The sequence below is a fragment of the Canis lupus genome, chromosome 6 (genome assembly GCF_003254725.2).
Source record: "Canis lupus dingo isolate Sandy chromosome 6, ASM325472v2, whole genome shotgun sequence".
NCBI lineage: Eukaryota > Metazoa > Chordata > Mammalia > Carnivora > Canidae > Canis > Canis lupus.
The window spans coordinates 38,626,086-38,650,312 of NC_064248.1; the positions used below are offsets into that span (position 1 = coordinate 38,626,086).

A 24,227-nucleotide genomic window follows, 5' to 3' on the forward strand; every position below is an offset into this window, starting at 1 on the left:
CGGCGCCAGCCCCAGCAGGAGCCCTGGGCGGGGTAGCCAGGCAAGTGAGTCTGGGGGGGCCGCCACAGGGGAACCTGCCAGGGCAGTGGCATCACAAGTGGTGGCTTTTTCATGTTTTATTGTAAAGCAACAAAAAACTATTTACACACCCACATCCCCTCTGAACACCTGAACTCGTGTCCCCTCTTCTCCGGGTCCTGGGCAGCCCTGCCTGAGAGCCTACAGGCGGCCACGCTAGACGATGACCGTCTGCACCTCAAGCTGGCCCTCTGGTGAGGCGATGACCAGCTCGCCGGCATGCTCCAGGATTTCAATGTCCTCCGAGGAAACCATGGTCACAGTGGCCTGCTCGCTGCCATTAGTGCCCGCGCGGGCTGTGAGCACGGTGCCCTCGCTGATGGCCGAGGCCAGCGTCATGGCCACCTGCTCCGTCAGGCTCTCAGGTGTCGCGATGGTGATGGTGTCCGCCGCTGCAGCCTCAGGGCCCAGCCCTGCCTCCTGGTCCATAGTCACGTTCTGCACGATGATCTGGTGGCCCGCGCTGGCCTGGTGCACAATCTGCTGCACCACCTTCATGATGTGGCTGTCCACCTGTGGGTGGCTCGCAGCTCAGCGGGCAGCTGTGGGGGAGGCCCGCCCCTCCCCCCACCGCCTCCGGCGCTCCCCCCGCCCTTCACCTCTGTCTGGGTCCCCTCAATGATCTCTGCAGCTTCACTGGTCTCCGCGTCGTCTGCGGTGGCCTGGACGGAGGTCAGAGGTCAGCCCTGCCGCTCTGAGGTCAGAGGTCAGCCTCGCCGCCCCAGGGGCCCCGTACCTACCTCGATGATGTACTCCTGGGTGTCGGCCACGACGGACGAGAACTCAACCAGCACAGTGTGAGGGTCCTCGGCCAGCACGGTGGCAGCTGCTGTGGAACTCTCCTCAGACACCAGCAACTCCTCCACCTCCAGCAGGCAGCCCCCTGGGGATGGGGGTGGGGTGGGGGTGGGGGTGGCGGTGGGGGCTCAGTCAGCACCGCCGCCTTCAGGCCCCTCCACCCCCCGGCTCCCACCAGCCCTGACCTTTGGTGCGCAGGTGCCGGTTGAGCGTGCCGTGCTCAGCAAAGCCACGGCCGCACCTGTAACACTTGAAGGGCTTCTCGCCCGTGTGGTGCCTCACGTGCCGCACCAGGGAGCCCTTCTCCCGGAAGCCCCGGCTGCAGAACGGGCACACATGTGGCTTCTCCTCCAGGTGAGTCCGGAAGTGCACCTGCTGGGCATTCTGTAGAGCCCCACCATCAGCGCCAACCTGGCCACACCTCGGGCAGAGAGCGAGGGGGCCAGGCAGGAGGGGAGGGGAGGGGAGGGGAGGGAGGGAGGGCTGCGAGGCAGGGAGCACGGGGTGGATCTGACCCAGGGAAGGGCCCCCCGCCCCGGTGGATCAGGGGTGCTGTCAGGGGCCAGGGCCGAAGGGCCCACCTTGGTCTTGTAGCACTTGCCACACTCAGGACACGGATAGGGCCGCTCGTCAGAGTGGACGCGCCGGTGGCCACGGACGTGGGCGATGGTTTTATAGAGCTTCCCGCAGTCCCCACAGCGAAAGCGGCGCTCGTGCACGTGCACCTCCTGGTGCTTCTTGAGCAGGTAGGCTTTCAGGAAGGCCTTGCCACACTGCGCGCATGTGAACGGCCTTGGCCCTGGGGCCGCACACCATGTCAGGCCGGGTCCAGCACCCAAGGGCCCCTTGTCTGCTGCCCGCCCACCTGCCCCACCCTCCCACCACCCACCTGTGTGGCCCCTTTTGTGGGCCTCCAGGGTGGCCGCCGTCGGGAAGGTCTCACTGCACTGAGGGCACGAGTGGGTCCTGGGCACAGCTGAGGCCCCGCTGGCCACCTGCTGGGGGGCCACAGCATGCCTCCAGCACCCAGTACAGGCTGGACCCTGGGAGAACCAAGCCACGGCACCCCCACCCCACCCCCTAAAGGAGCACGCTGGCAGCGCAGGCACCTACTGTCTCCACCGGCTCCACCTCCAGCAGTGGCAGCTCTGGGGGACCATCTCCCAGGGGCTGCGGACTGGGTGCAGCAGGAGGGGCCGGCTCCAGGGCCCTCTCCTCTCCAGTGACACGCTCAAGGACAATGCCGGAGTTCTGCATGGCCTGGTGCAGCAGGTTCTCACGGCCACCCTCGCTGGAACAGGGCAGCTCCTCGGGGCCCGGGGGCTGTGGGCGGGCAGAGGGAGGGAGCTGGCCAGGCAGCCTGGCACACCGTACCCACCCATACGCACTACACAGGGAAGACCCAAGGGGCCCAGGGGCACTGTGCCTACCAGAGGGATGCTTCTTCAGGGAGCCCCACAGCCCGCTCTACCTGCCCTCACCTGGCTGCACCTCACCCTCAACTCCCTGTCCCTCACCCCTCGCCACCCTCTGGCATGCCACTGGCGTCCAGTCTCCCCTGCAACCAGGCTGAGCACCAGGAAGGTGGGCCAGGTTGGTCCTGTTCCCACTGGAGCCAGAGACCAGGGCAGAGCCTGGCACAGAGGCCACCCCCTTGGCCTGCCCGCACCTCTGGGGCCAGGGCTTTCATGCCCAAGGGAAGCTCCTGCATCTGCACGTGGACCTCGTGGATGACAGTGCCCTTGGCGTCTGTCACCAGGTGAATCACCGGCGAGGTCTCCATAGGTTCGCTGGTCACCGATGAAGATGTAACAGTCCCCACGGTGGAGGTGCCAGACCCTTTAAGGCAGAACCAAGAGAATCCTTGAAGAAACCCTCCCAAACAAGGTGGCACCCAGGCCAGCAGCCAGGGCCAGGCAGGGGGCCCCTACCTGCAGGCGCATCCTCTTTGCCAACAACCACGTCCTTGCTCATGCTGAAACGGATTTTTTCTGTGCATGGGGTGAGAGACTTGAGATGCCGGGTCAGCGCCCCTGACTCCCGGAAGCTCTTCCCACACTTGGCACACTTATAGGGGCGCTCATCTGCAGAAAGAACATAGTCAGCCCCGGGCAGGGCCAGCGGCCCGGGCCCACGGCCTCACGGCCTAGCAGAGGCCTCAGCACCGCACTGAGGTCCCCAGCCCCGCCGGGCTCACCTGTGTGCCGCCGGTGGTGCCGGATGAGCGAACCCTTGGTCCGGAAGGAGGCCCCACACAGCTTGCACTCGTGGTCCTTGCGGCTGCTGTGGGTGACCATGTGGGCCTTGAGGATGCTGCCCTGGGGGTGGGGGGAGAAGTGGGGCTCAGCACCGCCCTGGGCAGGAGCAGAAAGCAGACCGGGCCCCACCATCCAGCGCGGCCCCAAGCACATGGGCTGCATGGCCTGGCCAGCACGCCGCCCCCAGGCTCACCGTCTTGAAGGTCTTGTGGCACAGCATGCACACATAGCGACCGTCCTCGTTCACCAGCAGCTTGACCTGAGCCTGCTCGCCCTCCCCGGTGAGCCCGGGCCCCTGACGGCTGGGGCTGTCTGGGGCCTCGGCCATGTCGCCGTCCCCTGGCTCTGCCTCAGCAGCCACGATGACCTCCTTAATGTGTCCGGCGCCTGAGGAGAGGCAGGTCAGCCTGAGCCTCGGACGCTGCGGGCCCGGCGACCGCCTCGGATGCCTAACTGAGAAGGCTGCTAGGGGTCCGTGGAGCTATCCTGACCCCCCTCTGGCCCCAGTGCCTCTCACCAGCTCCCTGAGTGCAGGCAGGGCACCCCGCTGACTCCGCAGGGCTCCCTGGAGGAGCTCCAAGACCCCAGAATGTATGCAGTGGGGAGACCAACCACGAACACCGGCGCCCCCTCCCAAGCCGAGGAGCACCGGGCTAGCTGTGTGCAGGGGCCTGCCGCCTCACACAGCTGGGGACAGCTGGGTGCCAGCACAGAGACGGGGGCCGGGCCAGCGCAGCCCACTGCCGTCCACCTCACTCACTGCCACGGCTCCCACAGGCAGGTAAGCAGATAGAACAGCGGTCTCTGGGGGCCACCCGCTGTGGCTCCAGGCAGGTGGGGGTGGGAGGGCTCCGAGACACATGGGGCTGCCGGGGAAGGAGGCTCTCGTGGATGAGGAAGAGATCTGACAACGTGCAAAGCTAAGCTGTAAACACACTTCACAATTTCTGCTCCTAAAAATGACGTGTGGGGAACGGTTGTAAAGCTACTACTTAAGCAGCATCTCAATCGGACGGGCAGTGTTTTGACAAGCCCTGCTCCCAAACAGAAGGGAAGCACCGTGACTCAGAAATAATTAAGGGCATTGCTCGCCCATGGCCTGGCTGACGTGCTTGATGCTCTATCTTTCCTCCACCCCAGAAGCTGACTCCCAAAAGGACGGCACATCTGGCAAGGGAGAGCTTGGGCTAGAACGTGGCACAACGGACAGCTGATGGAGGAGTCAAGGAAAAAGGAACGTGGCTGCCCTGAGTCCAGAGATGAAACCAAGTCTGTTTCCAGGGAAGAGGCAGGAGGGCCTAGCACGGGTATCCAGCCCCTAGGTGGCCCCCACCCAAGGTGGCCCCCGGCCCAGCAAGGACTGAGATGCCCCTAGTCCTGGGATGCCAGCCAGCGGCAGTTTAGGACTCTAGCCTACCCTGACCAATGAGTAGCTGACACCAAGGGGACATGTGGGGCACCCAGGATACCTGCCAAGGGGCAAGAGAGGCAGGAGCCCAGAGCACAGGGAGGGGGTGCCCCAGAAGCAGGTGTGGGCCAGTTGGAAGCTGCAGTGGTGGGAAGGGGCCTGTCTAGGGGTCCGGAACCCGGGGGTGCTGCCCAAACCCAAGGAACCTGTTTCCATCTGACACTACTCGCCATGCTAAGGCCAAGGCACAGCCCCACCTGCCACATGACAACGTTCCTATCCCTGAGTGGCAACAGGTGAACATCCCTGCCCACAGGAATGTCAGGCAAGGGGAAGGGCAGCCCGGAGACAAGACAGGTGTCCTGCCGCCTCACTGAGCTCTCCTCCACCTCTCCTCCTGCCCCAGCTGGTCCCAAGGCCCTCCTAAGGCCAAGCTCTACCTGTTGCCCAAACCCACATCCTGTCACGACACCCACTCACACACCTGCCAAGACTCCTGCCCAACAGACCCTCGGGTTACAACCATTCCCTTCCCAACTTGGCAGCAGGCCCGACCCAACCTCCCTCCTGCGGCGTACACATCCCGCCCCCGGCTCCTTCCACCTGCCCCAGCCCATGGCTGCCCCTGGGAGGCTCCCCTTTCCCAATCAGACCTCTCGGCACCCTGTCCCCTACTGCACATCAGTAAAGCCCTTTAACTTAAAAAGATCCATTAAGGAGGCTGACTTGGCCCTGGACGCTTATAAAAGCCAGGTGAGAATCAGAGCAGGAGTCGCCACCCCCACCTGGAAGAGGACAGCCAAGGTCAGACACAGGTCAGGACTGAGCTGGAGCAGCAAGTGTATCCCATGCATAACCCAGCCTGACCCATCAGGGCTGACTGTGGGGCAGGGAGTGGGAACTGGGGGTGGGAGTAAAATAGGGAAGATTCCAGAAGGACAGGGGAAAAAATAATCTGGGGAAGCAGCAGAAAGAAATAGCCAGCTCGTGACTTTGCACAAAGTGAGGACTCCCTGAGGGCAGGGCAGGGCCTGGCGCCTGGTGCTGACTCCTGAGGGCCTCAGCCTCCTCAGCCAGGCCCCGCTCTCAGGAGAGCAGAGGGACACAAGCAGCAAGGGTCCCTGGCCACCAGTGCTGCCAAAAACAGCAGCCAGGTCAGCAACAGCTGTGCCGAGAGCCGCACACACGGACAACCTCGGTGGGACTGTGCTGGCTTACCAACGATGTCGGGTGCGTGGCTGATGTCTGCCGTTAAAGCGGCCGCCTCCACCACAATGTGGGCCACCGTGATGGGCTCCTCCGGGCCTGCAACCGCTGGCACCACCTTCCAAGGGGGCACAGAGAGGACTCATTTGCGGGGCTCCTGAGCCCCCTTGGCTTAGAGAGGGCAGGCTTGGGTTTACGTCCATGGGGGAAGGCTGCGGTGAGGCCTCTCATCCCCCCAACACCTCTCCTGCCCCTGCACTGAGCCTGACTCGCAGCCTGGTCCCTCCATGCCAGACCTCACTGGTCTGGACCATCATTCAAATGCCTCTGACCACCATGGGCCTAACACAGAGCGCCGAGCACCCTTGTGGATAGCTCCAGGAGCAAGTGACCAGCAACTCTGGCCTGAGGCTCAGCTGGCTGTGCAGCGATGAAGGTCAGCACCTACATCCGCTGGCCCCGGCCAGGGTACAAGGTACCAACGGAAAGAGCCCCAGGTATGTGGGATCAGGGGCCTTCCTTGAGGAAGGGCACCACTGGGAGGGGCCAGGAAAGAGCACAGGGTCAGAGTGAGACAGCTATGAGCCCCATACCCTCTGGGCCACCCCCTGTGATGAGCTGAGGCTCAGAGCCTCCTTTCCCACCTCCATACCATGAGGATGTCGAGAATGCCCGCTGCAAGGGCGCTGTGGACCTTAATGCGACTGTGTATAGCCCGAGCATGCACACAACACAACAAAGTTGGCCATTCTTATGACAAGGTGGCAGGACCCTCAGAGCCACCCTTTGTTTGTGCAATCCTGAGGAACTATGTGTACAGGGTAGGCCCTGAGTCCCAAAAAAGGAAAGACCTTGATTGCGCAGGATCCAGGCAGAGGCTGCTGAGGAGGCCGGGCCCCCTGGAGCACTGCCAAGCTCTGGGGGTAGGGCCCAGATCCCCCCCAATCCGTGATCAGATGCCTGCCCTCTGCCCAGCCCTGCACCACAGGGAACCAGCTGCACCCACACGCCCCCTCCCAGCTGTCAGGGGAGCCTGGGGATGTGCATGGGCAGGGTGGGCAGCTCACCTCCTGGCCCAGCAGTGCGCCAGCGGCAGGGGTTGCAGGCAGGGCCTCCTGAGGGGCCCGCTGGCACACTTTCTGGAGCTTGTGCTGAACAAAGTCTTCCAAGGCAGTGAACTCTGCCTGGCAGCGGCCACATCTGTGCACATCGTCCTCATCTGCAACGAGCCTGTGGTCAGTGGGGCTTGGGAAAGCCTCCAGCCCTAGGCCGAATCCACCCAAAGGTGCTCTCAGAACCAGAGGCTCCGTCCCCAGCCCTCCCAGAGGAACTGAGGACACTCTTGGAGACCCAGGGTGCCAGCCCCATCCTCTGCAGATCTGCAGAAGTGGCGCCTACCCCCGAGAGAGCAGCATCCAGCAGGCGATGGCACTAACCACACAGTGAGGCTACAGAGGACCCACTGAGCCTATTGTGCCCCAAGCCCCGACTTTGGAGACGAGGGGACAGAGGCCCAAGGAGCAGCCGGGAGGTGGGAGGAAAGCTTCACTCATACCAGCTTGAGGACAGTGCAAGATGGGGGATTGACTGTTGGGGTTTACAGGTGTCCTTGGGCACCTCAGTGACCACGTCTGGGTCCATCTGATCATCCATAAAATGGTTCAACCCCGTGTGCGCAGGACGTAGTGCAGATTAGCGGGCTTGTGCCCACAGAGCTCATGCCGAGAGGCCAGCCCTCTGCAAACAGGGAAGACGCAGGACAGCCTGACCCATGACCCTCCTTCCTCACTGACTTGCTGCTTCATGGATTCTGAATATGGAGGAGCTCCCTGTTCTCCTGAAGACACTCAGAGTGAAACTTCCCAGAGGGGCTCCACACCCCAGGCACATCACACCTGAGCCCCTCACCATGTGGGCGGACCAGCCAATGCCTGCCCCAGGTCCTACAGGAGAGCCTTCCCACCCACCGCATCCCTATTAGGTGCCAGGCACCCCCCTGGGGATGTCACCAAATCCAGCCAGCACCCTGGAGAAATCAAGATGAGTATTCTCATTCCAGAAAAATGACTTGAGTTTCCAGGCCCACCAGCTGGGGTTAGGTTAGGTCAGAGCCTGAACCTGACGGTCTGCTCCAGATGCCCTGCCATTCGCACAAAGGGATGGAGGGATGTCCCTTGTGCTTCCAGAAAAGTGTGCCCGTCTTCACATCAAGGTGAAACCCAGGCCTGGCACACAGAAGGAGCCTAGCCGACGTCTTTTGAATAAATGAGCAAATGAAGCCTAAAGCACCAGCCATGACTGGCCCACAGAAGGCCACAGTCCCCTCTGGATGGCTGTCACGAGCCAAGCACTGAGGTGCCCACCACCCTCTTCACCATGCCACCTCGCTCCGGAGTCTGACTCAGAGTGGCGAGTGGAGGGAATGCCCCGCCCACACAGCACTGGTAAGGCCCCAGCAGGGCACAGCAACCTCCAAAGAGGTCCCTCTGCAGGGTGGCACTGCCCTCAGCTGGAATAAAGAGCAAGAAGAAAAACGTAGTGAAAATAAGAGTTCTTTGGAGACAGGGATGACCAGCCCAGCGTCACCCGTCAGCCCCCGCCTGCCTGGCCCAGGCTGGGGCCTCAGGAGGTTAACTCAGAGGCTAGAGACCCCACTTCTGTCTGGAACGCTATCCGTGCAGCCGTGAGCCGTAAGCCGGCCCTGGGCGGCCTCGGCTCTGCTCTCAGCGGGTTACCAGGGAGCCATCTGCCTTGTCACCACAGTCCGCGGGGGCAGCACAGCCCACAGGTCAAGGACCGTGGCCCAGGGGTCACACGGTCCAGTCTTCAGTACCGTCAGCTGGGTGACCTGGTCTCTTTCACGTCTGTGAACCTCCATTTCCCTCGTCTACAAAACGGGAATAACAACAAGAGGCTCCAGGCTTGGGGTTAGAGCCCCAGCCCCGCCCCCCGCCCCCCGCCCCCTCCGGCCCCACCGCGGCCGGGGCTCTAGAGGCCGGCGGCTGCACCGGGAGAGGGGGGGCCCAGGGCAGGGCCGTGGCCCCCCGCGAGCCTCCGTGCGCGGGCAGCGGGGCCCACCGGGTGACGGCGCCCCGGGGGTCCGCAAGGCACCGGGGTCTGGAGCGGTCCGCACGTCCACGGCTCAGGCCAGCGGGGCCGCCTCCAGCCAGGACCGCGCCGTCCCCGCCCCGGCCGCGCCCGACCCCGTCAGGCCGCGTCAGGCCCTGTTACCTTCCTCGCTAAAGGGCGCCGGGAGGCCCAGGAAGCCGCCAGGGGCCAAGGCCGCCGCCGCCGCCGCCGCCGCGACCCCGCCCTCGCCCGCCTCCCTCCCGGCTTCGGCCCGGGCTTCTGCCGTATGCGCGGCCGTCACCCGCACTGCCATCGCGCCCTCCATGTCGCAACGCGCCGCAGGAAGATGGCGGATTTACGACCGTGTCGTCATAACAACGGGCCGCGCTGGGGAGTGCGAGAGGGAACGCCGAGAGGACGACGGGGCGGGGCCAGGCGGGTTTGATGGACAGGCGGCGGGGCGGAGCCTGGAGCCCTAGACTCCGGGAGAGAAGGCACAGGGCGGGGCTGCTCGGGGGGCGTGGCTACGATGGCGCGGCCGGGAGCGGGGGCGGGGGCGGGGCTTGGTGCGGCGCGGGAGGTGCGGAGGGCTGGTTCCCACAGCTGGCGATCCACGCGACACAGCCCCGGCTCGGACAAGTAGTGCAGCGCTCCCCGCCCCGGCCCACCGCCTCAGGGTCAGAACCTCCCTTGCTGGTTGCTGGGTATCAGGGAAAACCCCGAATTGGGGCTGGCTCTCGGGGTGGTTTCACTAACCCTCTTACGCTTCCGATTATCTTTTAAGTCCTAATAAATGCACATAGGGGTATTTACCACTAGTGACATCGAGCGCGTTCTCCGTGTTGTGGGACCATCACCCCATCTGGTTACATAACCTTGTCCATTCCAAAAGGAAGCCTGTCCCCTAGCACCCACCTTCCTCCTCCCCTACCCCCAGCCCCTGGCAACCACTCTGCATGGATTTGTCTTTTCTGGTCGTTCTCCTATAAACGGAATTACACATGTGGTCTTTCGCATCTGGCTTGTTTTGCTCAGCATAATGTTTTCCAAATTCATCTATGTTGTAGCATATATCCATGCTTCAATTCTTTTTATAGCTGAATAATAATAATACTTCCTTCTCTGGATGGACCACAATTTATTCATCCATTACTTTTGGGTCATTTCCACCTTTTCCACTGTTATGAATAATGCTGCCATGAACACATGTACAAATTTTATTCTGAGATAGTATTTAGGTAACTTTTTGCAGCTAAGCACTTTACAGGACTCTTCATTTAAGAGATCACTTATCCCGATTTTAAAGATGAAGAAACTGAGGCACAGAACTGATAGGATGCTTGCCCGAGGGCAGACTGGAGACTCAAAGTCTGTCCAGAACCATGGGCTGGAAACCCACAGGATGTGCTGTCCTTGCTCAGTTATTTTGTGACCCAGCCCAGGGCTGGATGCCAGAGACTCAGATGAATCAGAACTGGTCTCCTGCAGGAAGGCTAATCTCCAGGTAAGACCAAGCAGAGACACAGGGGCCCAGCTCTGCCCTGGGAAGGACACCAAGTAGACAGACACTGTCTCCATGCGGGGGCTGCCCCGCTGGGGCCCTGGGGACCCTCGGCCTGGCAGGAGCTGGGATGTGTGAAGCACAGGTGAGATCCCTGCAGGGGGCGCTGAGGTAAGGATGAGGCTGCTTTCCACAGGAGGCTAGCTCACCATTTCATGAGTTTATGCAGAGGAGTGACAGCATTTCAAAAGGACCCCTCTAACTACCATGCAGAAAAAGGACTTTGCAGCCACAGAAGCAGGGAGATCCCAGATGGATGGGCTCAGGAACAAACAGGAGGAAGAACGGGCGGGGGCACGTGGAGAGGGCTCTGGAAGGACCAGGACAACACCTCACTTAGGGTGGTGCTGAGGAATACTGGGGAAGCCCCCAGGAGAATGGAATAGAGAAAGGTCTCAAAGGCAGACGACAGCCTGAGTGTGGGTGAACATGAGGAGGGGCTGGCCCAGAGGACAGAGAGCCTGCCCTGCTGTGTGCTCTGGAGCCACCTCAGGGGCAGGCCGTGGCTCCCACCTAGTGGCTCCCAGGGAGCAGCCTCATCCAGTGACTTCCAGGTCCTGCCTCAGCTAGAGCCCCAGCAGGCGAGCGGGCACAGGAGTGGGTAGGTCTGAGGTCCCTGAAAGGCAGAGCAGCCAGAGGAAAACAAAACCCGTCGGCTTCCTGCTGTCCTACCAGCCCTCAACGTGGGCTCCAGCTGCCCACTGACACTCAGGACTGTGTTACCTTGCCATGGCCAGGGCCTGGACGCGCTGTCGTCCTTTACGGGGACTGCTCAATCTCCATTTGTTGGATGTACTTTAATTGAGTTACCAGTCCCATGTTGAAGAATATGTAGTTTGCTTCCAAATTCTTTTTGCCACTTGAATCCTTTTTCAATGACTCTCATTTTTACTTGGCTCATTAGAAGCAAAACCATCTGTGAAAACAGACTCAGTTGCTAGTTGCACTTTCTAATACAATTTAAATCCATCTACATCCCAGCCCCATTCAGCCCTCAGGCAGGGCTTCTTCATTTGGGGGAACCCCAGCGCCATCCATTCACAGGTGTACACTGAGCATCTACTGTGTGTCAGCAACACACCATGATCACGAGGTGCTCCCCTCCTACCCAGATACAGGGCACCACGGAAACGCCAGCCTCCGCCCCCCTTCAGTGCACCGTCCCTTCCAGCCGCTTGCAGGATGGACCTTGTCCATAACCACCTCCTCTCTTGCTACTGACCATTCCACCTTTCCCACTCAGCAGGCGCTGTCCCTCCAACTCACAAGGGAAGTCAAAGCAAACAGGTGTACAGAGCTCCGTTCTGGAGTCAACTGAGTTTAATCCCAAGTCGCCCTTGTCCAGCTGGCGACTCCATGAGTGTACTCCAACCAAGGGGAACGAGTGCCTATGGCCACAAAGGACTGTGTAGGACCCATGACATTCATACGGGTAGATTGACAAAGACCCCGAACTGGAAACAACACACTATCCACCCACTGATCCACTGGAGAACGGACAAGAGGCACACTCTTCAAACAGCCCACAAGACCAAAAACACACAAGATGGACCTCACAGGCGTGTGGATCCGCCGGAGCAGGCCCCACGGAAGGGTCCCGGGTGTAGACCATCTGGAGCAGGGAAGGAGGCTATGACTCACTCTATGGTGATGGAGTCAGAGAAACGGCGGAGGAGGGATGAGGGTGCTGCATGGAGGGCGCTGTGGGGGAGCGCCCCGGCTTTAGCGGGGGCGTGCTTAGGGCAGGGGTGTAGGTGCCTAAAAACTCCATCCAGCTGCACATTCAAGGTGTATTCATTTTCCCGAGGGTCACGCCTGCATAAAAGTTCACCCTGATGCCTGATAACCATGATGACGGCGAGCGCTGAGTCCTAGGCAGTGTCCGCCTGGACCCTAATCTCCCCGCCTGTAATCACCCGGTCACATGACCCCGAGGGCGCCCCCACCGCCGGTGATTACCGGGTCACGTGACCACCCAGGGCGCTCCCGCTGCCTATAATTAGCCGATCACGTGACCGCGAAGGCAGCCCCGCCACCGGCAATTACTCGTTCACCGCTGAGGCGCTCCCGCCGCCCGGTCGCTGCTCGGTCACGTGACCACCGAGTGCCACAGCCTGGTCACTACCCGACCACAGGAGCCCTGAGGCCCTCGGGCTGGCCCTGAGCCCCGGCCGCCTCGGGCGCACGCGCCAGCCCCGTGTCCGCGGCGTGTCCGGGGCGGAGGGCACGGCCCGGCGCCGCCCAGGCAGCGGTGCGGACGTGACGTCCCGCAGACGGCCCGGCCCGGGGTCACTCGGCTGGGGGCCTCCGTCACCTAAGCTGACCGCGCGCCGCCAATGGGCGAGCCGCCGCGGAGCCGCCAATGAGCGGCCGCCTCCGGCCCTGCGCCGGCCGGGGCGCCTCCGCAGGGTTTCCGCAGTGAGCGCCCCAGGCCGAGCGCCGGTTGGCTCCCCGCCAGCCAATCACGGGGCGCCCCGGGCCCGGCAGCCAATGGGCGGCTGGCGCCGGGCTCCCGAAGCCCGCGGAGGTGGGGGAGGATTGGCGCAGGCGGCGGCCAATGGGCGGCGCGCGCGAGGAGCGGGGCCAATGAGCGCGCCGGGGGAGGCGCGGGCGCGGCGGCGGGCGGCCGGAGGAGCGGCCGGTGGCTGCGGGCGGCGGCGGCGGCGGCGGAGGCCGGGGGCGGCGGGCGGCCATGGCGGCGGCGGAGGCCGGCAGTGACGACGCCCGCTGCGTGCGGCTGAGCGCCGAGCGGGCCCGGGCGCTGCTGGCCGACGTGGACACGCTGCTGTTCGACTGCGACGGCGTGCTGTGGCGCGGCGAGACGGCCGTGCCCGGCGCGCCCGAGGCCCTGTCGGCGCTGCGGGCCCGCGGCAAGCGCCTGGGCTTCATCACCAACAACAGCAGCAAGACGCGCCAGGCCTACGCCGACAAGCTGCGGCGCCTGGGCTTCGGCGGCCCGGCGGGGCCCGGCGCCGGCCCCGAGGTGTTCGGCACGGCCTACTGCACCGCGCTCTACCTGCGCCAGCGTCTGGCGGGCGCGCCGGCCCCCAAGGCCTACGTGCTGGGCAGCGAGGCCCTGGCCGCCGAGCTGGAGGCCGTGGGCGTCGCCTGCGTGGGCGTGGGGCCCGAGCCGCTGCGGGGGGACGGCCCGGGCGCCTGGCTGGACGCGCCGCTCGACCCCGACGTGCGCGCCGTCGTGGTGGGCTTCGACCCGCACTTCAGCTACATGAAGCTCACCAAGGCGGTGCGCTACCTGCAGCAGCCCGGCTGCCTGCTCGTGGGCACCAACATGGACAACCGGCTCCCGCTCGAGAACGGCCGCTTCATCGCGGGTCCGTGCGGCGCGGGGGCGGGGGGGCGGGGCGGGGGCGCGCTGGCCCTCGGTGCGCGCTGACCCGGCTGCTCTCCTCCCCTGCCCTACCTGTCCGCCCCGCAGGTACCGGCTGTCTGGTCCGAGCCGTGGAGATGGCCGCCCAGCGCCAGGCCGACATCATAGGGAAGCCCAGCCGCTTCATCTTCGACTGCGTGTCCCAGGAGTACGGCATCAACCCGGAGCGCACCGTCATGGTGGGAGACCGCCTGGACACGGACATCCTCCTGGGCGTCACCTGTGGCCTGAAGACCATCCTGACCCTCACCGGAGTTTCCACCCTAGGGGATGTGAAGAGTAATCAGGAAAGTGACTGCATGTCTAAGAAGAAGATGGTCCCTGACTTTTATGTTGACAGCATAGCTGACCTTTTGCCTGCCCTTCAAGGTTAAAGATTTAGTGTCTTTAATCTCCAGAATAAAACGAATTGAAAACCACTTAACCCAAATTAATAGGTGGGGCTTCAGCATCTGCTCAGCTAGGTGGCTTCGAAGAGTAAAGGCACTAGTTGTTAACCTTGTAAGTAGACGATTGGGGGGCGATGTTTACAGACGCTTCTGTTTGAAGATGCACTTTTAAACCTGGAGGGCATTGTGGGGGTCCTGGGCATTGGGTGCCATTGACAGGGGCAGGCTTAGCATCTGTCCAGGACTCCGGTAACCTCAGGGCAGGGGGTTACCCAGCCTGCCGGTGGGACCCAGGCAGGTCTAGGGATGTTAGATGTTTTATGGAAAATTTCATTCAGGGATCGGTCCCTCCTTATGGGCTGGAGGGGAGGACAGTCTGATTATTTTGACAGTTGTGAGAAACTTGTACGAACAGACCCAAGGCCCATTGGTGTGGCCACCTGCAGGTGAGCCTGCTGTAGCATCCCACTCCTCACCTCTGGGGTGGAAGTGAGGCACAGGGCCACTCCCAAGTGCTATCTTCCTGTTCTTGGGGGGCAGGGTGCTGAACTCCACGCCACCACCCCACACTTCCTTAAAAACCACTCTGATGTCATAATCAAGTGTCTGTTCCGTTTCAGATACCCAGGGCTGCCACACCTCGTATGTGGTCACAGAGTTCTGTAAACTCAGTCCAGCTAAGCCTCAGCTTAGTTTAAATCTAACTGATTTAGACTGAACATATATGTTGTTAGCTGAGCGGTCAAGAGGGTGTGGATGCCTTTGCTGAATTCTGGGCGGCTGTGCAGAGAGCTCAGAGTAGCATTGGTACCAAAAATTTTTTTTTTTTTTTAAGCTTTTGAACAATTTTTGTCAAACGGTGGAACTGAATCTTAAGTGTGTTAATTAATAGCTGTGCTCTGTCTCGTAGGGAAATCCCACTGAAGAAGTCTGCGTGCCCCGCAGCCAGCAACACAGCTAAAGGCGTGTGCTGGCCAAGGAATGCCTGTCGCCCGGGTTGCCCTCTGGGTGGGGGAGGAAAGAGGTGTCTCCAAGAACAGGAAATTCTTTTAAAAAGCATCCAATCTCTTCCTGTTCTCCTGTACCCTCGGTGGGGAGGGGCGGGGGCTAGACACCAGTGGTCCTTGAGGCCACTTATCTTGGTTCTGGAGTCTCTTGTCGGAGGCCAGCGGGAAGACTGGCAGGGTCCACCTGCTAGTGAAGGGCTCTTGGCAGAGGGCCCCAGCCTTTTCTGCCTGTTCCCGAAGTTGCTGACCTGATAAGCAGACTGTCCAGCTGCACTTGTAGGGTAAGACCTGGGAAGCTGTTCCTTTTGGCAGACTCCTTCCCAGCGCCTCACTCTGTATCCAGTGGCATTTGCCCACGAGCTTCTCTGCTAGCCCCAGGGTCACTCCCTCCCTCATTCTTGAAGTTCGCATAGCAATAAAGGGTGTCCTGAACCCGCAGCTCTTCCCAGGCCTGGGGTGTCTGGGGTTTGGACTCTGCCGTGGGGCAACGTGAGGGCAGCCAGCACCTGTGAGGTTGGTGGTGCTGACGTTGGCTCTGCGAGGTCAGCTCAAGGTGGGTCTGGATATTGAGCAGGCCTGTCAGGGCGTTGTCACCCACACCAGGAGCACGCAGCAGGTGCGGCAGGCGGCAACACTCCTGCTGGGCAGCGGCCCAGGAGCCCACGTGCACTCCCCATCTCTGCCCCCGTTGCACTGTGTGAACCCAAATGCATATTAAACTCTCAAACCCACGCTGACTCTGGCGTCTTTGCCCTCGTTTTGACAGCAGCCTTTGCACAAAGGCTATATGGCCACCTAGCCCAGCTCGGGGCAGTGAGGGTGGGGGGGGCAGGGGTGTCTGAGGAGTTCTGGGATTCCAGCATCCTGGGCCCCTTACAGAGGACTGGGTTCAGGAGAATCAGGAAGACAAGGCACAAAGGAAAGGAACAGAGGGCCACAGGGTGAAGGGAGTGAGGAGCACACATCCTGCAAGCTGCCAGGGCCAGGGGGAGCCTTGACTTGGAATCCACAGCATGAAGAAGTTGGAGATGTGAGGAGCAGGGCCACAGGGGAAGTCACCGTGGGCAGGGCAGGGGCTGGCTGACACAAGGCTGACCTCACCACGCAGCCCAGAGTGTGTAGAGTCGGCCACTTGGAAGCCACTCTGGTCTCAGAGTGGGCTGCAGCTGCAGGTGCATAGGATAGGACAGAGGCAGCGGGGACTCCTGTGCCCGTCATTCACAAAACACTTTTATTGATGGTTTGCCATGTGCTGAGCTCTCAGAATCTAGAAGTAACTCTAGACACTGGAACAGCCTCCTGAGGAAAATTAAGTCTGCTCCCCAACAGACTATAAAGTCGTCCTGCCTTGGGCCTGGGCCACCCTCGGTGCCAATCTGTGGGACTTGATTTCCATGACGGCCATGCTCTCTGGTCTGCACAGGCTGGGTATCAGGGCAGCTAGGCACAGCGACAAGCACCCCCCACCCCCACCCCAAGGAGTGGGGGGGCTGTCCTGGCTATAACCCTGATATCAGGTGGCTGGGCTGGTGGGAAGCAGTGGGGTCAGGAGGGGAGGGGGCCGGGAGCGTTATTTGGCTCATCGCAGGTGTACTAAGGTTTCGCTAGCTGACTCCAAGGGGCAGCAGACAATCACCGCATTGTCACCAGGGCTGCAGCATGGAGCAGAGGCACTGCTGCGAGGAGAGTCCCGGGCCCAGGCCTGTCCAGGTGAGTGCCTCCAACCACCCAGCACCCTCTCCTAGGACAGAGACCCAGGGCACTGCCCTGGGCAGGGGACAGGAGGGCAGTGCCACTGTGTATACCTCGGCCTTGGCCTTTCTGAGCCAGCCTGCTTCCCAGTCTCTGCTCTGGCCCCACTGACCGCACTGTGCCCCCCAGGTGAAGACTAAGCCCTGCCATGGGGGCTGGAGAGCCCCTGGCCTGCTGCTGCTGCTAGCACTGGCCGCTGCTGGGGCTGTGGCTGGAGGGCTTCTTGGCTTTGCGCACAGTCCTCCCAAGGTGAGTTCCCCCTGGGGAATTGGCTGGGGGCACAGACAGTGGGAAGGGGAAGGAGAGGCAGGACATCCCAACCCTCCCGTGGAGCCAGGGCTCAGAGCAGTGGCAGGAGGACCAGAGGGCTGGAGGGGTCCAAAACCTCAAGTAGAACTGGGGGGAGTGTCAGGGGCTGCCCCAGCCTGCCCAGCTGAGTTCTGGCTTCCTGATCTCAGCCTCTGCTACAGATGCTCCGTCTGACCCTCCCAAGCCCTGGGGCAACCTGGTCCAACCAAACTGCCCAGGTGGATGCGGCCCGGGACGTGGCAACCATCTGGGTGACCTCAGTGAAGAGCAACCGCAGCTGGGCAGTGCTGTTCGATGGGCCGAGCGTGAGTGGGCTGGGGGTGTGGTCAGCACCCACAGGTGTTGGGGTGGCCCTGACTCACCGGCCTGCCTCCCCAGGGCTGCGTCTGTTACCGGCCCCTGGAACACCAGGCCTGCTTCCTCCGCCTGATGGAGCCCCGAGATCGCGAGACCCTACGGCTGCTGGTGAACACCTCAAGGGTAAGCAGCCCCATGCGGCCAGGCTTCCCACGGCCAGGGGCCAGACAAAGGGTCCTGTGTATGGCCCAGGCCTGGGGCAGGCTGGAGCTCTGGTTTCAAGGAACAGAAGTTCTGCCTTCCCTTGGCTGAGGCTGCTAAGAGCGGAGCGTGCCGCTGGCATTGGGCCGGCACGTCCAGGGGGAACGCAAGCGCCCCTGTGCCGTGGCCCACCAGAGCCTTCTCTGCAGGCTCAAGGGTCTCACGGCCCCAGCCATGACACCCACCATGCCCAGGAGCTGCTGGCAGTCCTGGGGAACCACGAGGTGGACCCTTCCCTGGTGGGGGATTCGGTGCGGCACCTTTGCACGAAAACTCCCATTTACTGGGCCCGTCGAGCAGAGGGTAAGTCGGGATGGTGGTGTGAGGCTTGGGCTCCTGCAGAACGGTATGGGGAGAAGGACGAGGAGCCCTCTGGGGTTCATGGAGGCCCCTTCCTCCAGGGCCCCGGAGGCAGCGGCTGATCTACCTGTGCATCGACATCTGCTTCCCCAGCAACATCTGCGTGTCGGTCTGCTTTTATTACCTCCCAGACTAAGTTCCAGCCTGCCCAGCCCCACAGGCCAGCCAGCTGGCCAGCCCCGTCACCGGTCACAGAGGGTGGCTGGCAGCGGGGTCTAATAAACCCTCCACCTGGCCGTGATGCTGTTCTCTGTGGCCTCAGGACACGAAATGGGCAGGGTGGGGGGCTGGGGGGGGTGCACTGGCTGGGGGTTGGGCACCGGCCTCAGACCCCCTAGGCCGTGTGGATCTGGAATTCCTGAAGCAAGTGCCGGCTGGCTGAGGTGGGCTTCCTGAGCCTTGTCACATCCACAGAAGCACCCAGGAGGAGCTGAGAGACTCCCAGGACATACTGGCCTGCCCAGTCTAGGCTGGCCGAGGGGCCAGGGTAGGCCAGTCAGGTCCAGCTGGATAGGCTGGCGGAGGCTAGCTGTGGAGCTTCACTCTGACCTGGGCAGCTGGGCAGACGTGTTCCGCAGGTGCTCCCTGCATAGCCGCCTGCAGTCCCAGGGGGGCACAGGCTAGCCCAGCACGCTGTCGTTGAAGGCCAGGCAGACGACAGCTTTCTGGTGGCCACCATACTCCCTCTTGATCTCTCCTGTCTCCACACACCAGAGGCGGGCCAGGTTGTCAGAGGAAGCTGTGGCAAGCGGTGTAGGCAGCAGCTCAGGGCACAGCCCCGGGCCAGGCAACGCAGGGAGGGAGGGAGGGAGGGGAGGGGCGGGGGGAGGGGGAGGGGCGGCTGGGGGCTGGCGCTCACCCGTGACGATGTACTGCGAGTCCCCCGAGAAGGCACAGCCCCACATCCAGCCTCGGGATGACTCTCCTGGGTTGCTGCTCTTGATGCTCAGCTCTGTCATCAGAGAGAAGTTGGATGTCCTCCAAATCTTGCACGTCTGGTCGGCGGAACAGGTGGCGAGAAGCCTAGGGGTGGGCGTGAGTGCGGTGGGGGTGTCATCAGCAGCCACTCCCACCCTGCACCCCTCTGCCATCTGCAAGACAGGCTCTCTGCCACCCAAAGGCTCCAGCCCCCCAGACCCTGTACGCACGTAGAGTCGGGGCTGAAGCGGCACTGCAAGGCATAGCGGGTGTGCGCTGGGATCTTGGTCTTGGGGATGAGCTGTGTCACCTCGTCACCAATGCCCCCAGTCAGATTCCAGACATAGCAATTCCCCTGCAAGTAGGAGGGACGCCAGAGCAAACCTGGAGCCTCTAGTCTGACACGCAGGGAAGGGTACCCTGGTGGCTAGCCCTAGGTCCGGGGGGCTGCCCTCCAACATGCGGTGGCACCACAGCTCTGGGGGCCAGGGACATGTGGCAGGCACACCCAGTCCTGCCTGCCAGGAATAGCTGGCAGGCTGGGAGCAGGAGGCCATGCCTGGCCTTCGTGGAGAAAGCTGCTGGCCAACAGGAATGTGAATGATACAATGGGAGCAGGGCACCTCAGATAGAGGGAAGAGCAGGAGGGCAGTGTGGGGACACCAGGGTACAAGTGATTCGTTGAGATGTGAGGGACGTTAAAGGGGAGAAAAAGAAGCCAGACAGGATATTGGGGCCAAACCGTAGCGTCCTGAGGTCCTGAGGTCACGGTGAGGAGCCAGGGCGCCACAGGGTTTGAGCAGGGAATGAGGCCGTCAGGCAGGTGCCACTGAAGGCTGTGCGGGCAGTGGACGGAGAGTGGTGTGGGGGCAGAGTGTGTCAGCGAGGAGGCACGGCAGCCACAGAGAGGCTCCAGCCGCCGTGCGGGGAGACAAAGCAAGCTGGGGCCAGGAGGAGCGGGGAGGAGAGGGAAGTAGACAGACTTGAGAGGTTCTGGAGGTGGAAGTGACGCCCGCTGGATGAGCTATGGCAGTAGTGAGGGGGGCGTCAGGAATGACACCCAGCTTTCTGGCTTTGGTGGCTGTTGGAGCTGGAGCCAGGATGAGGAAGCAGGCCTGTGGGGGGTGGGGGAGTCTGACGGAGCATCTGGGGAATCAGCCACGTGCAGGGAATGAGGAGGATAAGGGAGCAGGCACTCAGTCCCAGGACTCACGGTGCTGTTGACGGCTGCCATGTAGCTGGCATCAGGGTCAATGTGGGCAGACGTGATAGAGACCTCGGGCTCCGGAATCAGCTGCTCGTTGTGGTCAGTTTTCAGGTCCCAGATGTGGATGGCGCCGCTCTGGTCACCCACGATGAGCTCTGCCTGGGGTGCAGGGGAGGTGAGGGAGGGCAAGTCCCCTGCCCTCCAAAGCCCCACGGTGCCCGGCCCTGTGAGTACCCCTCACCTGGTTGGGGTGCAGGCACACGCAATTAATGGGTGCATTCACCTGGAAGATCCGCTGACACTGCAGGTTCCGGGACCTTTAGGGTGGGCACATATGCTGTATGGCATGCTGTTGGCACCCACCATCTGGCACCCACCCACCCACCGGCCATTTTCACTTGCTCCTCTGCTGATCACGGTGGCCTTACCAGAAACCCTAGGGAGATTCAGCCCTCCCCTGGGACAGCCCCCTGCTCCAGATGGGACTCATTCTGATGCAATTCGCTGTCCAGAGTTCCCTGTGGCATCAGGCTAAGGCTGGGCTTGTCTGTGTGTGCTTCCGCCCTACCCTATCCCGCCTTTGTCACTACCTTCAATAAGCCACCAGCACTGAAAAGCCTGTCTCAGCCTCTACTTGGAGGGCCCTGACCCGAGACAATCTCCTGGCCTGTCCCCCACACGGCAACAGGCCCCTCCTGCCCGGTGCCCCACACCTGAGGTCCCAGATCCGGGCCGTGCAGTCCTCCCCACCCGTGTACATCCAGCGGCCATCCTCATGGAAGCCCACGGACGCGATATTCTTGTTCACCCCGTCGTAGCTGATGATGGGGTTGGGGTTGTTGGAGCTGAGATCGTACATGCGAATGTGCTGATAACCTAGGGGCACAGGCTAGACTGAAGGGTGGCTGCGCACAAGTCGGCCCACCCGAGAGCAGGGGTCGGGCTGAGGGCACAAGTACCTGCAGCCGCGATCATGCTGCGGTCTGGCGTGATTTCCAGCGCATTCACCTGCTAGGTCTGTTAAGGAAGATGATAAAGCCTGGACGCCCCTGCCATCTGGCTCAGCTGCCGTATCCTTTCCCCCCCAGGCACCTCTCCCCTGGCGGGTGCTGTACCCCACCAGTCATCCTTCCGAGGACCGCCCTCCCCACCTCCCCAGTGGAGGATACAGAGTCCTGATGCTGTACGGTGCGGGTGCAGATCCCACTGTGGGCCTGCCAGAACCGCACCGTGTGGTCGTAGCCCGCAGTGGCCAAGATGACGGGGTCACTGCCCACCGTGCCCGGGGATGTGTTCATGGTGGGGAAGAAGGCTGGGGCCTGCACAGGACCCGACTTCGGAGAGGCGGGGGTCAAAGGTCAGAGCACCTGCAGAAGAGAAGGGGGTGCAGTATTTAGCCAATACGCTCTAGGTCCACTCGGTGCTGATGGGCATTATCATTCTCATCTCAGAGGCAGGGAAACAGGCTCAGATACAGGGAACGCGTGACAACCTGCGGACAGTGGCGACCTCCAAGCCCTGCGCTCCGTCCCCCGCCCCGCCCCGCGGCCGGCACGCCACCCCACCCGCCGCCGGCAGGGGGCAGTCACGCCCGGGGCGCCGCTCTGCCGCAAGGGCGGGCCGCGCATGCGCCCGGCGGCGGGCGGCCCGGAGAGGCGAGCCGAAGGCAGCGGCTGCGCATGCGTAGAAGGCCGGCGGCGAAGCCCGATGGGAGGGGGCGCTCTGTGGCCGGACCCTCGGGCTCCCCTGTGCTCCGGCGGCGGCCCCGGTTCCGTCCCGCTGGCCAGCGCTGCGCGGGCACGCCCTTCTGGCCCCCCAGCAGCCGTCTCCTGGCCCTCGTCCCGCGGCCCCCGTACCTTACATGCGACTCCGCGCTCCGCCGCGGCCCAGGACTGCGAGCGGAGCCGGAGCGAGTCGATAGAGGCCGCGGCCGAGCGTCGAGTTATCGATGGGCCCTTAAGGCGACACCACGGGGCTTAGGCGGGGGTGGGGCGAGGCCGAAGTTCTGCGGCGGGAGGAGCCCGGCGGGGCCTGGGGATTTGGGGCCGCAGCCCAGTCCGCGCTCGGGCCCCGCAGCTCTGGCGGCCCCGTGTTCCAGGCCGGGCCCTCCCCGCGCGGCCAGGGTGCCCCCGCCCAGCTAACAGGTGGATTTCAGAGAAGCACTGATAATTTTTTAAAAAATTGTTTTGGTTTAAGTATATCCCAAGTATCACATGAGATATACTTATACTAAAAAGTTACTCGTCGTCTATGGGGAATTGGAACGCAGCCGGCTGTTCGGTGGTTTTATTTGCTAGCGGGGCAGCCCCAGCCTGGGCCGCCCCAGCTTGGGCCCCCGCAGCCTCCCGACCCCTCCGGCCTCGGGCCCTCGGGCCTCCTGTCCCCTTCGGCGCTCCCGCCCACCTGGCACAGTGGCCGCACCCTCCTAAACAGAGAAACAGTCCTTTGCGCGGCTCTCACGAGGCTTACAGGCAGCTGCACCACCCGCCCCTTCCTCTGGCTCCTCCACCAAGGCCACAGGCCGCGCTAGACCCCCAGGCCCCCGGTCGGAGGAACCTTCCCATCGCCCCCGTCCCCCTCCAGCAGGCAGTCTGCTCGGGTCTGCCCACGTCTCTGACCCCCCAGTCCTCGCTTCTCACTCCCCAGCCCACTGTCATCCTTTGCCCCGTCTCTCCAGGGAAAATATCACAAGGTCGCTGGCGGCCCCACACAGACAAGCCAGTGATTACTTCTCTTTCTGCATCTTGACGCGTCTACGCGGTGCTCCACAGTTTTGCTCCGGAAAGTCCCCCTTGCCACTTGGCTTTCTCTGCCGTCACCTAGAGGCCCGTCCCCTCCAGAGTTCTGGTCTCTGCATGCCACTCACCCTGAGGGCTCAACGTCCGCTCTCTGGGGCTTCCAATACCAGCCCTGTTCTGGGGCCTTCCACCTTGTCTCCCGCTCACATCCAGCTCCCTGCCAGACACTGTCCCTTGAAGTCCCCACAGTCCCCCTCCCCTTCCCATGGCTGAGACAATTCATATGGCCCTACCCCAAACAGCCTGTCTTTCTGTATGCCGGTGTCCCCCGTGTGTTACAACTAGGTGATCCACCTACATCCATCACCCCCTCTCCCAGAGCAGCCTCCTACCCTGCCTCCCTGCCCCCAGCCAGGCTGTCCTTCACATGGCAGAGTGGTCTTTTAGAAACCTAGAAGCCGGGATCCCTGGGTGGCGCAGCGGTTTGGCGCCTGCCTTTGGCCCAGGGCGCGATCCTGGAGACCCAGGATCGAATCCCACATCAGGCTCCCAGTGCATGGAGCCTGCTTCTCCCTCTGCCTGTGTCTCTGCCTCTCTCTCTCTCTGTGACTATCATAAATAAATAAAAATTAAAAAAAAAAAAAAAAAAAAAGAAACCTAGAAGCCTTCATGGGTCCCCCTTCACGCCCCAGACCCCTCCCCCCTGCCAACCTTGCAGGTTTCTCCTCCCTCCACTCCAGAGGCCATGTGCTTCATCCTGCGAGAGCCGAGAGCTGACAGCAGCACACACTCCCTCCTGAACCCTTCCCCTCGCTGTGCCGAGGACGCTTTCCTGATACCTCTGTACCTGCCAAAACTCGGGGTTGTCAGTACCTTTGTAGCACTTTGAGGGTTTATTCTGTGGGAAGCATTACATTGGGGCTTTTGTTTTAATTGAGGCAAAATTCATACACTATAAAATCAATGATTTTTAATTTTTTTCATTTATTTTTTTAAGTAATCTGTTCAATGTGAGACTTGAACTCATGACTCTGAGATCGAGTTGCATGCCTTCCCAACTGAGCCAGGCGCCCCTGAAATTCACCTTTTTAAAGTGAACAATTCAATGACCCTTCCCCCCCCAATGACCCTTAAAACATGTGCAGTGCTGTGCAGTCACTACCTCTGTCTAGTTCCAGAACATTTTCATCAGCCCACCCTGTACCTGTGTGCAGTCTCTCCCC

At 62.1% G+C, this 24,227-nt stretch overlaps 4 protein-coding genes and 1 long non-coding RNA gene across 10 annotated transcripts; 2 read left to right on the forward strand and 3 right to left on the reverse strand.

The window, feature by feature from the left end:
• Positions 1-101: 101 nt before the first annotated feature.
• On the reverse strand, positions 102-9,157 carry E4F1 (E4F transcription factor 1). 2 transcript variants are annotated; one of them, XM_025416918.2, is made up of 14 exons: positions 8,980-9,157; positions 6,816-6,967; positions 5,761-5,866; positions 3,328-3,521; positions 3,074-3,194; positions 2,808-2,960; positions 2,546-2,715; positions 1,990-2,199; positions 1,766-1,871; positions 1,458-1,675; positions 1,062-1,260; positions 819-961; positions 678-740; positions 102-591 (listed from the first exon to the last, which is right to left on the reverse strand). In XM_025416918.2, exons 1-14 carry the CDS (start codon positions 9,140-9,142, stop codon positions 235-237), a joined length of 2,355 nt encoding a protein of 784 aa, XP_025272703.1. In that variant the 5' UTR covers positions 9,143-9,157; the 3' UTR covers positions 102-234. The 2 variants fall into 2 exon arrangements, with proteins under 2 accessions (XP_025272703.1, XP_025272702.1); XM_025416917.2 differs by having other exon boundaries at positions 1,766-1,874.
• Positions 9,158-9,754: 597 nt separating this feature from the next.
• On the reverse strand, positions 9,755-12,761 carry LOC112640537 (uncharacterized). The gene is made up of 3 exons (XR_003124086.3): positions 12,338-12,761; positions 11,102-11,294; positions 9,755-10,994 (listed from the first exon to the last, which is right to left on the reverse strand). It is a non-coding gene; the product is annotated as an uncharacterized LOC112640537 (long non-coding RNA).
• Positions 12,762-13,039: 278 nt separating this feature from the next.
• LOC112640539 (phosphoglycolate phosphatase) lies at positions 13,040-14,185 on the forward strand. The gene is made up of 2 exons (XM_025416922.3): positions 13,040-13,710; positions 13,815-14,185. Exons 1-2 carry the CDS (start codon positions 13,071-13,073, stop codon positions 14,138-14,140), a joined length of 966 nt encoding a protein of 321 aa, XP_025272707.1. The 5' UTR covers positions 13,040-13,070; the 3' UTR covers positions 14,141-14,185.
• A 2,185-nt stretch (positions 14,186-16,370) lies between these two features.
• On the reverse strand, positions 16,371-22,227 carry MLST8 (MTOR associated protein, LST8 homolog). Of its 2 annotated transcripts, none has more exons than XM_025416920.2 (9): positions 22,123-22,227; positions 21,436-21,633; positions 21,226-21,277; positions 20,980-21,142; positions 20,508-20,583; positions 20,273-20,425; positions 19,290-19,414; positions 19,001-19,164; positions 16,371-18,880 (listed from the first exon to the last, which is right to left on the reverse strand). In XM_025416920.2, the coding sequence occupies exons 2-9, from the start codon at positions 21,562-21,564 to the stop codon at positions 18,762-18,764; spliced, it is 981 nt and encodes a 326-aa protein (XP_025272705.1). In that variant the 5' UTR covers positions 21,565-21,633; positions 22,123-22,227; the 3' UTR covers positions 16,371-18,761. The 2 variants fall into 2 exon arrangements, with proteins under 2 accessions (XP_025272705.1, XP_025272706.1); XM_025416921.3 differs by lacking the exon at positions 22,123-22,227 and adding an exon at positions 21,759-21,837.
• On the forward strand, positions 16,735-18,382 carry BRICD5 (BRICHOS domain containing 5). 4 transcript variants are annotated; one of them, XM_035717396.2, is made up of 6 exons: positions 16,735-16,872; positions 17,044-17,163; positions 17,373-17,528; positions 17,602-17,703; positions 17,931-18,084; positions 18,183-18,382. In XM_035717396.2, the coding sequence occupies exons 1-6, from the start codon at positions 16,822-16,824 to the stop codon at positions 18,275-18,277; spliced, it is 678 nt and encodes a 225-aa protein (XP_035573289.1). In that variant the 5' UTR covers positions 16,735-16,821; the 3' UTR covers positions 18,278-18,382. The 4 variants fall into 4 exon arrangements, with proteins under 4 accessions (XP_035573289.1, XP_035573288.1, XP_035573286.1 ...); XM_035717395.2 differs by having other exon boundaries at positions 17,373-18,084; XM_035717393.2 differs by having other exon boundaries at positions 17,373-18,382.
• Positions 22,228-24,227: the final 2,000 nt, after the last annotated feature.